The 14,912-nt window shown below is 45.0% G+C and overlaps 1 protein-coding gene across 1 annotated transcript in view; it reads left to right on the forward strand.

Annotated features, from left to right (window-relative positions):
* Nucleotides 1–14,912, forward strand: part of NCOA1 (nuclear receptor coactivator 1) — a 263,927-nt gene that overhangs the window by 214,031 nt on the left and 34,984 nt on the right. The window contains exons 11-12 of the mRNA XM_054021341.1: nt 352–535; nt 11,094–11,220. Of these exons, the coding sequence (XP_053877316.1) occupies nt 352–535; nt 11,094–11,220 (311 nt within the window). The remainder of the gene's footprint in view (nt 1–351; nt 536–11,093; nt 11,221–14,912) is intronic.

Raw genomic sequence — 14,912 nt, forward strand, 5'->3', positions numbered from 1 at the left:
CCAGTGAAATCAGTAGCTGTAAACCAGGCGGTAACATAGTGGTCAATCAGACCCTGTTTCTGTGCTTCTGCTTATCTGTGATCGAGGGTACACAGAAATCATTCCAACAGAGGCCTTTACTGTAGCATTTGGGGAGGGTAGTCAGAAGAAAATTACATTGCAAAATGCTTGAACTGCCAGGCACAGAATGAGTCCTGATTGCCCTCTTTGCATGTAATTTCAATGAGACAGTTAATTTGGGGGGTGGGGGAGGGGAGAGAGTGGCTGTTTCTGAATTTTTTCTGTGTGTAAAGAGATTGTGCTGCCCAAATGGGCTCCATGACTGACCTGTGACCTTGTTTCCTTCCTTAGTTTGCTGCTGACCTCGACCAGCTCGATCAGCTGCTGCCTTCGCTGGAGAAAGCAGGCCAGTTACCAGGCTTGTGTGGGACAGACAGAACCGAAAGCAGCATGGCCAGTGTTGCGGTCAAACCTGAGATTCTGACAGCCCCGCTCCAGCCCAGCGCTGCAGCAAGAACTCCAATGGGGCTTAATAGTATGTGTCCGTGCTAATAGCTCTGCTCTCTCCTGCTAATCCACAAGACCGTTTTCCAGTATTTGGGGGGAGATTCATCTCTTGTCATTGCAGTGGACTTCTAGGGATACAGTATTAGCTTTATGTGGTATACTGGGGCCAGTGTGTCCTCTTAATTGTGTTTTATATCTTAAAGCTTAGTGAACTTGCAGAGATGTGTTCACTATCAGACATCTCTTTGCATTTCAAACAGCCATGCCATGAGTGAGTAAGAGGACAAGGCTACATTCCTTCACAAATTGGGAGTTGGGGAGTCAGTAAGGAGCGGGTCACTGTATGTGGTTTCGTGTCATCACTATCAATTTGGGTGCCTAGAGTTTCATCACCCACATCCCTATTTAGATACCTGAATAAATGGCCTGATTTTCAGAGGTGGGGCAGCACAAAGCAACTTTAGCAAAGCCCCCAGGTTTTCAGCTCTTTTCAGTGAAAGTAAAATAAACCTGGTGATGCTTTTACTTAACATTCACGGGCTTCCCCCCAGGGGTGCCGGTTGTATTACATCCAATAGGTTTCACTCAGCCAAGGCTGCCCTCACGTATCGGCTTCAGTTCTGTGAAATCCTCCCCCTTGCAGCCCCAGTGCATAGAGTGTAACCAGGTTCCAGCTTTGTGAGGGTTTACCTATCCTGGGTTTTTGTTTTGGGTGAAACAGAGTTGTTTGTTGCATCCACCATATTACCACAAGCAGAAATATTCATCTTATCACTGAGAATTACATTGAGTCTTAAGAGTGGAGGTGCAGATTTTTGCTAATGAACAGGACTGTCTGAAAGAGGGAGAGGGAGTGGGAGGGGAATTCTAAAAAGAAAAGCTAATGGTTGGCAGAATAATCCCAGATATAAACCAATTAGCTGCTGTTCTGCCCTGGGAGGGATAATTCACACATTACTTATTCAGCAAATAGAGATAATGAAGCTGTTGGCTGTCTCTGCTGTCTCATGCAGAAATCAGGACAAAGCCCATGAAATAGGTTTGGCAGGAAGGGGGTAAATGAACAGCCTGGAATGTTTTCATAGGACTCTAGTTTCAGGTGTCAGTAGCGGAAGTTCTGGAACAAATTGATAAATTAAACATAAGAAGTCAGCAGGACCAGAAGGTATTCACCCGAGAGTTCTGAAGGAACTTGCATATGACATTGCAGAACTACTAATTGTGGAATGTAGCCTATTGCTTAAATCATCCTCTGTACTCGATGCCTGGAAGACAGCTAATGTAATACCAATTTTTTAAAAAGGGTCCAGAGGCGATCCTGGCAATTACAGGCTTCTGGTAAGTCTGACTTCAGTACCAGGCAAATTGGTTCAAACGATAGTACTGAACAGAATTATCAGAGACACAGATGAACACGATACACTGGGGAAGAATCAACACAGCTGTTGTAAGGAAAATCATGCCTCACCAATCTATTAGAATTTTTGAGGGGGTCAATAAACATGTGGACAAGGGTGATCCCAGGCTAAGGAGCCAGAGTAGCTGCAGTGAACTACATAACACCAATCTGACAAGTCCTCCTCAGCTCTAACAAAATGCTAGAATCAGTTATGCTAAGCGAGAAAATTAACTACTAACAGCCCAAGTAAGATGGTGGCTTAATAGTGCTAACAGGACTCTACACAATTACCTATAGCAAAGTAGCACCTACTGAGCACAAAAGCCAGATTTTCAAAAGCACTTGTCATCCGTGATCGGAGCCAGATTTGTAGAAGAGTTCAGTGCCCAGTACAAATGGGCAGGTTTTCCAGAGAGCTCAGCTCCCAACATGCACTCAACATACTGAGCTCTCAAAATCTGCCCATAAGTGTCGCAATGCGTTCTGAGCTCTTGAAAACCTGACCCTGTGTACTTGGACTTTCAGAATGGGAAATGAAATTCAGTGTTGATAAGGACAAAGTAATGCACATTGTATAGTTGGGATTATGTTTTCCATACAAAATGATGGGGTCTAAATTAGCTGTTACTACTCAAGAAAGAGATCTTGGTGTCATTGTGGATAGTTCTCTGAAAACATCCACTCAATGTGCAGCGGCAGTCAAAAAAGCGAACAGAATGTTAGGAACCATTAGGAAAGGGATAGATAGTAAATAGCATAATGCCATTATCTAAATCCATAATATGCCCACACCTTAAATACTGTATGCAGTTCTGGTCACCCCATCTCAAAAAAGATCATTAGAATTGGAAAAAGTAAAAGTACAGAGAAGTTTAGCAAAAATGGTTAGGGGTATGGAACAGCTTCCATATGAAGAGACATTAAAAAGACAGTGACTGTTCAGCTTAGAAAAAAGGTGACTAACGGAGGGTGTGATAGAGGTCTATAAAATCATGAATGGTGTGGAGAAAGTAAATAAGGAAGTGTTATTTACCCCCTTCATGTAACACAAGAACTAGGGGTCACCAATGAAATTAATAGGCAGTAGGTTAAAAACAAACAAAAGGAAGTACTTGTTCACACCACACAGAGTCAACCTGTAGAACTCATTGGCAGGGAATGTTGTGAAGGCCAAAAGTATAACAGAGTTCAAAAAAGAATTAGATAAGTTCATGGAGGATAGGTCCATGCATAGCTATTAGCCACAATGGGCAGCGAGACAACCCCATGCTGTAGGTGTCCCTAAACCTCTGACTACCAGAAGATGGGACTGGATGACACGGGATGGATCACTAGATAATTGTCCTGTTCTGGTCATTTCTTCTGAAGCACCTGGCACTGGCCACTGTCTGAAGACAAGGTACTGGGCTAGATGAACCCAGTATGGCCATTCTTATGTAGATTCGGCATCTTTAGAAGGGTAAAAAAATCCCATAGTATGAGGAAGAACAAAAGTGTTGTAAGCAGGAGCAAAATTCTGCTCTGGAGGCCTGACCTCAGAGAATATTTTGTAGCTACACATACCAGTCATCCTTGGGAAACAGGCCTCTAGCACCAAATTAAAGAAAAACTCCATTAGTTGCAAGCAGGTTGTTCTAGTCACTGGGACCAGCCACTAGAGGGTGACATGGCGGTGTGTTACATATGCTTCAAGGAGAGTAGATTATCTGAATCAAGAGCCACCATATGACTCTAAGATCAGGATATTGGCTATGAGAGAAACAGAGGAGCGCGAGTTGGATAGAAGATACTACGCTTGGACCACAGCTCACTGGGCGATAAACCTGGTGAGGGCTTCGAATGACAGCTGCAGTGAGACTAAATGCATCAGAGAGCCATGCTGCGCCTTTCCACAATAGGGGAATGTCTGGCAGCTTGAAAAGGAGCTGTCAGCTCTAATCAGAGCCATTGACCAATTTGTCCCATCACCTCTCCACTGAATTCATAGCTAAAGATCAGACAGCCGCTTATCACTCAAGCCTATTATTTGCATGCCAAGAACTCTTATTCTAAAGACTCAAATGGACAGCACCTTCAGGGAACGGAGTACTAGGGCATTCATAATGTAGTGACATGAGTATAATTATAATGGGGCTTTATTGTCTTTGGGAGACAAGGGAATCTTATATCAGACAGGGCTGAAACAGAGATTGGCAAAGAGGAGGAGTACATCTATGGTGAGATGTGTCCAACTCTATGCTTTAAACTCCCAACAGCGACTCCCCATATAATCCAGAATTTACATATTCTTGCTGGGAAATGATACTTTATCTCAACCCCAAATGCCCACAAGGAAACCAGTTCCCTTTAAGTTAGTGCTGTTGGGTTAAACTGGTGCGTGGATTACAATGGTTAACTCAGAAAACGCACTGCATCTCTGCAGTGAGATGCCTGGTCATTACACTGACATTCAGCCCTCTGGAGAGAGCCCATGCAAGGCCTGTGCCCTGCACAGGGGTGAAACCTAGCCTAAGCTCTGATCAAAAGAGATAAAATCTTTGAAGATGCAGATGATTCTACAGGGTGAATAAAGATGGGACCCCCCACGACAGGCTTTTTTCCATTAAATCACAGCTGAAAAGAGCAGAGGGTATGGTGAATGGTGGCTGGAATTCAGCCCTGTGTAGTGGGCCTGCCTGAGGCATGGGTATCACTTAAATCCCACTTCAGGCTGAGCGTTGGCCCACCGCACAGGGGTGAATTTCACCCTGTGCGGGTTTGTGAGGTCCTGGTTATGTACCTGGATCAAGTTCTGACTGCAGTGAGCGTGCAGCTGTGAATTATCCCCTCAAGGGGCTCCTATGTTGATCTGAAGTGAGAGTGAGGTTTGTGCAGTTCTTGCACTGGGATTCAAAACTTGCTTATTTCATATAATACATAGGCACAAGAATCCAGTCAAACCTAGCCACCCTCTACATATCCACTACATATCCCTCCACCTGCCCAGCTTAACTACTGGGGTGCTGGTCCCTTTCTCTACAGCACCGTTGTGGTAGCAGCATGGAGTGCCTGCCTTCTCAGAAGTACTAAATCAGAGCCACGTCGCTGTCCGGTGCTGATCGGAAGCATAGTGTCCGCGTTTGCCTGTGTTCCTAAGGTGTGATTCCCTGGGGTGGGCTCTGAGCAATGAAGTCACATCTTGTCAGTCCCAAGTGCCATGAGTAGGCCATTCCCACACCAATCCCTCTCTTGTCCTCCAAAGTCACTGATATCAGCTTTTTTGGCTGGCAGGATGAATCAGTCAAGCATTGGTAATGTCGTGATGAGCCCTCGGAAGCTGTCTGAGTTATGCTTATTTATTATTTAATGAATCTCTAGCTATTAACGGCGGGCAGGGCATGCAGGCTGGCCGGTCCCCATTTGAGTTCTGCGACCCCGTGGAGCCAGTTCAGCTCAGGCCAGCTCATTTTCCTGCAACGAATGGCAGCAGTCTGCGTTCCGGGTTACCGTCAGAGCAGGGCAGGGGGACAGTAACTGGACCAAACCCCTTCCAGCCTGATACAGGTATGTGCTCCCGCAGGGATCTGCTGATCTGGGCCTTCTGCTCCCTACTAGGTTATGCCTGCAGTTTCTGGGGGGGATCTACCAATATAAAAGTATAGCAGAGAGGGCACCAAGATAAGTTAAATTCACCCCGTGCAGAGCAGAAGGTTTACATGGGACATAGGCTTTGTGTCTGAATTTCACTTTAGGGAAGGTGAGGTAATGTTAGACCTGTGTTTTGAAAACCAATTCTGATGGTGGCCCTATGCAAACTGGGTAAAGTAAAACAATCCCACCCAGCTTTCTCCAAGCAGAGAATACGGAGAAGCAGAAAAATTGATTAACATTGGAGATGAAAGACAAGGTGGGTGAGGTAATATCTTTTATTGGACCAACTTCTCTTGGGGGGAGAGATGCATTCGAGCTTACACGGAGCTGAAGAAGATCTCTGTAAGCTCGAAAGCTTGTCTCGCTCACCAACAGAAGTTGGTCCAATAGAAGATCTTACCTCACCCACCTTGTCTCTCTAACGTCATGGGACCAAACTGCTACAACAACACTGCATACGTTGGTGCTGAAAGACACTGTACTGAAGCCACTCCCACCTTCACTGCCGTGTCTGGAAAAGGGCATGCACTACCCTTTCCTTTATTCCACTTACCTGCTGGGGAATACCGCTATGGTGTCTTGGAATGATAACCCAGTTAATCCACTTCAATGTGAATGTTTGAAATAACCCAGCTTTTCTTTTTTTTTTTTTTTAATTCTGCATTACTGCGAAAAGAGAAGCGAACAGACCTGGCTTTCCTGTACCTGTTTCTAGATTAAATTGCCAGTACTGGATAAAGCTGTTACGAGTTTAGTGCAAGGGCCATATTCCCCTGGAAATTGGTCTAAATATCTTTCCATAAAACTTGGAATGAATAAGCTACTTTTGAATGGCAACATTAAACTCCGTGAACAGGCTGGGGTTTCATGACTGCAAATGACTTTGGTTGCACTCTCCCCAGAGGCTCATAAGAAGGTGTATAAACAGCTTCAGGAGTAAGATCCCAGTTCAGGCAATGAATTAAATTGGTGTGGTGGGCACCTGATGGTACTAGTGGCACAATGCTAGAGACCTTGGTATTCCTGCTTTCCAAACTATGCTACAGGGGTCTCCAGGAAGGGAGGATATTGCTACTCTGTCTCCACCTCTCCCCATCAACATGGCGAGATATTAAAGATGATCTCAGAAGAGAACCGTATTTTTCATCCTCTGTGAAGGAAGAGAAGTGCTGTAATGGCAGCTCCACAGCAGGGAATGGATCACAGGAAGTCACAGACCCAGGACCGCTCACCTTCAGCTGGAAGCCAAAGAAAACATGTGAGCATAGGAATTGCCAGATGGGATCAGACCCAAGGTCCATTGAGTCCAGTGTCCTGTCTCCAACAGGGGCCAGAACCAGACGCTTCAGAGGACGTTGTAAGAACCCTGCCAAAGGCAGATGTGGGATAATCTGCTCCCTACGTAGGTCTCTTCCTGAGCTCTAGTAGTTTGAGATTAGCGTGAGCCCTGAAGCACACAGTTTAATATCCTTCCAATATTTTTATTGCCATTAATTATGATAACTCAGGATCTTCTTGATGGGGGGAGGGCTAGCTCAGTGGTTTGAGCATTGGCCTGCTAAACCCAGGGTTGTAGGTTCAGTCCTTGAGGGGGCCACTTAGGGATCTGGGGCAAAAATCAGTACTTGGTCCTGCTAGTGAAGGCAGGGGGCTGGACTCAATGACCTTTCGGGGTCCCTTCCAGTTCTATGAGATAGGTATATCTCCATATATGCATCACTATAACTGTCCAGTCCCATTTATTCTTGTTAAATTCTTGGTTTCGGTGACTTCCAGTGGCAGTGAGTTTCACATCTTAATTACATACTGTGTGGGGAAAAAAGTATTTCCTTTTATTGGCTTTGAATTTGCCACCCTAATTTTATTGCATATCTCCTTGTTCTCACGGTCTGAGACTGGAAGAACAAATGCTGCTGACCTCCCTTCTCCAGATTATTTAGTATTTTATAGACTTCTATCATGGCCCCTCGTATTTTTCTCCTTTCTAAGGTAATGATCCCAACCTTTTCAGTCTTTCTGCATAGGAGAGGTTTTCCAGGCCTTGATCACTCTTGTTGCTCTTCCCTGAATCTCCTCCAGTTCTGCAGTATCCTTTTGGAGATCAAGTGACCAGCAATGTGTGCAGTATCCAGATGAGGCTGCACCATTGATTTATATAAAGGCGTTATAACATTTCATTATTATTCTCCATCTCATTCCTTATAGATCCTAACTTCTTGTTGGCATTTTTGACTGCACTTGTGCACTGAGCAGAGGTTTTTATTGATCTGTCTACAGTGACACCCATGTCTCTTTCTTGGGCTGACAGTTAATGTAGAACCCTTTACAGTGTACCAGTAGTTCACATTTTTCTCTCTAGTGGGCATTACTTTGCGTGCATCGATGGTGAATGACATTTGCCATCGTGTTGCCCGTTCACCTAGCTTGGTTAGGTCTCCATGAAGTTCTTCACAGCCCTCTCTGGGGCTGACTAACCTAAACAACTTCATGTCATCTGCAAATGTTGCTATCTCACTACTTATCCCTTTTCCATATCGTTAATAACTATATTAAATTTTAATAATGGAGAAATACCTATCTCCTAGAACTGGAAGGGACCTTGAAAGGTCATTGAGTCCAGCCCCCTGCCTTCACTAGCAGGACCAAGTACTAATTTTGCCCCAGATCCCTAAGTGGCCCCCTCAAGGATTAAACTCACAACCCTGCATTTAGCAGGCCAATGCTCAAACCACTGAGCTATCCCACCCCTCGCCCCCGTACTTACAATTTGGGACCTAGTACAGAACATTGCTGAAAGACTTCAGAGGCTGTAGTGCAGAACTCTTCTATGAGCCCAACCCTGTAAGAAGCTGGATACCTCCTACAACGTACTAAGTGTCCTCTTCTCCTTCTGAAGTCAGTCGGTGCAGGAGATCTCAGGTCTTATATTAAATACAGGGATCAGTTTGAGTTAAGTTTTGCACTAGCTTTCCCAGACCGGAGACCTAGCTTGAGGACTTGCCTTGGCTCACAAGTGCAATGAGCTTGGCAGTTGGTCTCATGCTCAGAAGGACAGTTTGGTATGATATAGCTTTGGCTTAGGAGCCAAGACTGAGAAGCAGTGGCAGAGTTGTGTGAGGAAATTGCACACCGTTTGCCTATGTTGTGCCTTGTCCCAGCTGTCATGGTTATAAGCACTGACTTATTATGGTTCTGCCCATAGTGGCCTCTATCTAAAGTGCTTATTCAGTTGCACTTATAAGACTTTAGTTTGTGGAATGGCTTGGATCAAGTTGACTCAGCACCAAAACAGTATCTGAATTGTAACTTAGTTTATCTGAAGGGGGAAGGAAGTTGCCTGTGGAGAAGATGGCATCTGGATTTCTGAATACTTTCATCTTGCAGATTGGTGCACATGGACAGCAGCTGAACTGTTGTTGTTTGGAGAAGACCATAAGCTTCAGCCCAAGCAAATATGTGAAAACATGTCAAAGAAGCCTATCAAGAAACTGAATTAGGCTGCAAAGCAATTGCGCATGGAGCATTCTCTTGCCCAGCTGGAGCTGACGTTGCTGCTGCTAGAATTTCTTTTATTCTTCTGTTGCCAAGCAACCTTAAGAATGTTGTCTTACTGTACAGTAATTTCATGAAGTAAATGAACACTTGCAAGTTGACTTGCTGGTGCATAGCTATGATCAGATTAGCTGATCAGACAAAACTGTGGCAGCTAGATCCAGGCAGACTTCTCAGATTTTAGGGCTAGCTTTGCAGGAACCTGGTGTCCACTTGCAACAATAGTAGGGTCATCTGTGGGTAATGACCACTTTGTAACTGTGCACTTGATTGAGGGCATCAGTGGGAATGGAAGCTGGGACCTCTAGATCTAAAAGCGTGAACCTCTAGTGCTTGAGCTAAAGGACCGGGTCCATTAAGTTTGAAACAGCAGCTGCTAGAGAAGGACAAAGAGCCATACTTGGCCAACATGCGGTATGCTTAGATCCTGTCCTTTAAAGGATATGCACCTCAATAATCACTAATATATGTAACCCATTTTATTGCAAAAGGAATTAGCATGGCTGTGTATGGTAAAAACACCAAAAATAAATAAAGACTTTTCATTTTCAGTAACTGCTTTGTAAGTACTTGAAACCTTAGAAATAATAGAACTATACATGGACACGGGGGAGCATGCCCAGGAGAAGGGATGCCACCATGGTCACAGATTTTCTTATCCCTTGCAGTTCTCTGTTCACATTGCTGTCCAATCATTAGTTTAGCCAAGATGCTTTTAGTCTTAAATATCAATTCATATTTCAAATAAGATGATGGTGTAAAGTCTCCAGACCTCATAAATTGCTCAGTTCTGGGCTGGGCTCAAACTCCTGCGGAATTTAAATTGGTTGAATTGGCCTTTTCCCTGTAAAATGAGTTTCTCCAGAATGGAAAGTCAAAAGGCATGAATATGTGTGCGCTTTATTTTGAGTTGGTTTTTTAGGCAAAATCTCCAGTGGTAACAACTTTCAATAAAGAATTCTTTAACTGGCTACATTTTGAAAACATTCGTAGATCTATGTAAAAGAGGGACTTACACAAAGCCGCCGTGTGTACAACCTTTGAGAGAGACTTTCTCTTCCTATATAAGTGTACCCAGGAGATAATGTCTGTTGGTATAGTCCTGCCATTAGGAACAAAGCTCTCTGGGTCTTGGGGTATATGTCACAAACTCTCTGAGCTGGAGTGTCTCTGTTTTCTGAAAACTCATGTCATTTATTTTGAAATCTTAGTGCACTCTTATCCCTTTCCTTATTGCTTCTCCTGCGCTCGCAAAGTGTTAGAGCCATGACACAATCACTGTCCCGCTACAGTCTATTAGACAGCGTAGTTGAGCTGCAGTAGTTAAATTGGGCTGCCTAGGTTGTGGGTGACTGTGTGCCGTGCATTGCAAGTGAAGGGAGTCGGCTGTGTGAATTCCCATTGCTTTGGTAAGATTTCACGTACTCAGCCTGATTAGAGCTTTGTTCACAGAGATATAGGACATCAATGTGGAGCAAGTCCTTGACCCTGCTTCAGTCGGTTGCCCCTCTGGATTCCTGATCCGAGGTGGTGGTAAAAGGGGCCTGATGAGAGATTTCATATTTCCGTTTAATCACTCTGTTTTTGGCATGTATTCTGTGTCATCATCATGGTGTCTGAGCATCATGTATGGAAGAGCTAAGTAGCCCCGTTTCTTAATCCTTTAGTAGTGGTAATACTTGTCCACAACATCAGCTCAAACTTTCATGTCAGAATGCTTTTGGGGATGGGGGGAGGTACTGCCTCTGTACCTCTGTGAGCCAGGGATTATCTCAGCTGACTCCAAAAGGATTTCAGGTCTAAGCAGGCATTAACATTTGTCTGAACTCTTAGCTTCCTTTGCATTTTCCCCACTCTTCCTCCACCTTACACTGAAGGTATTTTACATGTAAGTGAATGGGATGATGAATGGGGAAAGACTTGTAACTCCCTTTGTAGAGTGGTTCATGACACCTCTTTTGCTCTATAACACTTACTCTACCCCACCCTCGCTTTTCCCAATCAGGATTGTCTGAACTGGAGTTGGGAGTCTCCGATCAACAGTTTGGACAGCCAGGAATGGGTGACCAGATTCCATGGGCAGACAACCCCATGGCCTCCATGAATCGAGTATCTTTGAATAAACCAGACGAGTAAGTACTGTGGGTTTGGATAATCTGCCTTCCCGCCACCCCACCCTCCTCTACCCTCTTACGATATATTTTCAGTAGGCTTACGGTTTGCTCTTCTGTGGATAGAGATTGCCGTGCCAACCCTTGGGTAAAGGTCCCTATGGGTGTGTCCACACAGCGATTGTCAACCCACGGCAGTGAGTGTTAAAGGTAGACAGTCTGAGATTCGCACTATGACTAAAAATAGCAGTGTAGAGGTTTGGGCTCAGGCTGGAGCTTGGGCTCTGAAGCCTACCCACCCATCTCCTTAGGCTTCAGCTAATTTTAATGCCATGGCATGAGCCTGAGTCTGTCAAACCGGGCTCTGAGACTTGCTTTCACTGGCTGTGTAGGCATACCCGTGGAAGTTACACTTACATGAGGTTTATTAAGTGATCAGACAGCTCAAATGTTGGCCATAATAAGATGTCCTGATATTTTCTAGTCTGATGCACTTGGTTGAGAGTTGAGGGAGAGGAACGTTCTCACCATAGCTAGTTAAGACTGGAGGAGATACAATAGCACAAGGGTGAAATTCACACCTGTATGCAAGGGCCAGCCAGCACGGTCAGAACATCACTGAGGCACAGGCTTTGTGCTGGCCCGTTTCACAAGGGTGAACTTCACCCTGTGCCAGCACGAATAATATTAGTACCGTGTCAACGGGGAAAGATACCAGATACACTGAAATCAGTATTAAGACAGTGTGAGAGAAAACTATTTTTTTCCAAATAACTAAGGATAGAGTCCATTAATTACAACTACTGCCACCTAGTGGTGTAGTTATAAGGTTGCAGAAACTCTGCATGCAGAAACTTTTCTTTGACCTGAATTGAGGCAGAAGGGAGGTACTGTACAGTTCTGCTTGAGCAAAACCTCCGAATGGCGTTTTCCATGTAGCTATTAAAATAGCTGCAGTTGGGCTTCATCAGCAGTGAATACATCAAGGCTTGTGATGGGGAGGTAAACAGTCTGCTAAATGACCAGCTGTGCTCCTGAAGGAGAACAGAACATTAAGCAATAAGGTGGAGCTATTGGCATATAACTAGGACAGAACAAAATAGTTTGTGAGGCCTTTCCCCAGGAGCAATGGCCATAAATAAAATAAAAGTACTTATTAAAAATGTCATTATATGTAAACTCACAAAGCTAACCAGGGGGCTAGAGAGAGCCTGCCTGTCATGCATGCAACATTTGATGCCCAGATTCCAAGGGGATGGGTGCCTTACAGGGGGGAAGGAAGCAGAGGGTGAAATGGCTTCCAGCAATGTTAGGAGTAAATGTGACGCTGCCTCCTTGTATGTGAAAGCAGCAGCACCAGGAATGGTGGAGAGTAGGCAAACCGCGGTCTTGTGTTTAACCCATCGAGGTGACAAGGGTGAGATTTTTGCCATTGCTAATAAGATAGTCCTGACCTTGAATGGGAAGAAGATCCCAATAATCGTAAACAATGCCCACCAGAGGCAAAGTGGTGAGCCTTTCGCCTAGTCCAGAGGGCTTTTCTGGACCAAAAACCCCCAAAGGTCTCGCTCCAGCCCTCAGCAGAGCTTTAAATAAAATCAAATGTCTGTGTAGAGGCTGTTAAACTGCTGGAGCTGTGTCTAGGACAGAATTTGATTACAGGTTACTGGCCGCATGCTCCAGTTTTCAATTTGACAGGCTCTATTAAAGCTCAAATTGAACTTCATATGTAAAGCTTATATGGTTATGTTTGTTATTAACAGAGCTTTCCGTCTTGCTCTGCTGCAAGATACATGTTAACTCGAGTGTGATAGAGCTGTTCTCTTCACCTTATAAAGCTGGTGGGTCTCTGGATAGATGTGGAGCAGTTTGTGGTCACTCTGAGCTGCATGTCTTTAGAAGACTTGGGGTTTCCTTCTGTGCTCTTATGTACACGTGAGGAAGACATAGGGAGGCTGAGGGGGTTCTGTTCCTGGCTGGCTTGTTTCCCATGAACCATTTTGCTGGAATATATCAGCAGCTTGTTAGAAATGTGTCTGGGACCTGTGATTTTTCTGAGGAATAATAGTCCCGTTAGCGTAGGGCTTTGCGTTTGTGTTGCCACACCCAGAAATCCCTTTAAGAGATGGCCTGCAAGAAGTAAAATAGCATATCAACCCATAACGAGCAGGCTGTGTAAAGAAGAACATCGGTGCTGTAGTTAAGGCACCAGGCTGGGAGTTTGGAGTTCCAGGTTCAGTTCCCAGACTCCGAGTGACTTTGGGTGAGTCTCTCATTATTTCTGTCTCTGTCCCCTGTCTGAGATGGGGATACTACTCTCCCTTTCTTTGTCTCTTTAGGCTGTAAGCTCTTCAGGGCAGGGACTGCCCCCCTCTCTCTGCGTTTGTACAGTCCTAGACCAAGGGAGCCCTGAGGTCAGCAAGGGCCTCGTGCAGTATTGTATTGCATATAAGCCATAGCGCAGCGGTGTCAAACATACCGCCTGCAGGGCGGATCTGGCCTGCATGATGTATTTGTGTGACCCACGTGGCATGCTCCGATTGTGCAGAATCTAAGCTTCAATTAAAGAAAAAAAAAAGTTTCTAGTCCTCCTGGCGGGGAAAAGAACCTTCCACACGTGACCCACGCGTTAGAGACATCAGGATGTCTGCATGGAGCTTGCACCAGTGAGTCAGAGGGGCGAACACCCTTCTCGTGCTAGGTTGGAGCATCAGCACCGAGACCAATGATGTCGCGGCACCTCAACATTTACTGACGGTTCTAGTGTGTAGAATGGGGTCGGGATGGGAGTGAAACCATCGACAGGTGCCATTTGGGAGTTGCCGCAGAGAAGGAAATACAGGAATAAATCAGTCTAGTTACTAGTAACGGCCGCATTGTTTGTTGGCTGTCTGAGTGAACCTTCCACTGCTATCATTGGGGTCTCCGATGTGGATCGAGGGCACTCTGCCAACCTCCAGCCCACAATTTAACCTGGAATCCAGCCCTTTCCTCTGAATTTGATGCCCCTGCTGTGGACTGATGGAGTGTTTGTGTGTACAGGAGCCAGTACACTGGATGTGTAGCTGCAGCTTTAACACACACACATTTGGTTTGATATGAAGCTACAAGCAGCAGGAAACTTTGTTATAGACTGAAGCAAGCCCCATTCTCCACCTCTCCCTCCCCTTCTTCCTCTGCTCCTGTACTGCAGTCTAGAAATTCCAGTGCCTTATATTTCTTTCCCTGGATTAAACTATGTGTATTGGCTGCAGTGTTCCTGATCAGATTAGTTTCAGTTACTTACTGTACATCTGGTCCTCATCTGGAGCTAAGAGGATAAACAGGTCTGCTCCTTGGGAACCACTGGCATGTTTAAGCTCTCTCCTTTGTGCTTTTCTAGAAGTGTGATGTGCCATAGCTCCCTTCATTGTGTCAGGCCCAGAAAATCCCATTGGCACCAATCAGTCACGTCATTGGAACGGCTCTCATTACATATTAACCTTGTCCCCAAGAATATCAAGGGGGAGAATTCTTCAGGCTTATTTTTGTGCCTAAACAGTTTCCTTTGCTTTAGTGTCAGCTGTTCTGACTTTTCCCAAACCTCTCTGGCTTTGTGTTTCCAAAGAATTCTCTGTACTGAAAACCCGCTGTCCTTCCCAGCTAGCGGGACATTTGCCAGCACAAAACCTGGAAAAATCAAGAAGGTTTGATAAGAATCTTGTTGAGGCTCT

This window comes from Malaclemys terrapin, chromosome 3 (genome assembly GCF_027887155.1).
Source record: "Malaclemys terrapin pileata isolate rMalTer1 chromosome 3, rMalTer1.hap1, whole genome shotgun sequence".
Classification (NCBI taxonomy): domain Eukaryota; kingdom Metazoa; phylum Chordata; order Testudines; family Emydidae; genus Malaclemys; species Malaclemys terrapin.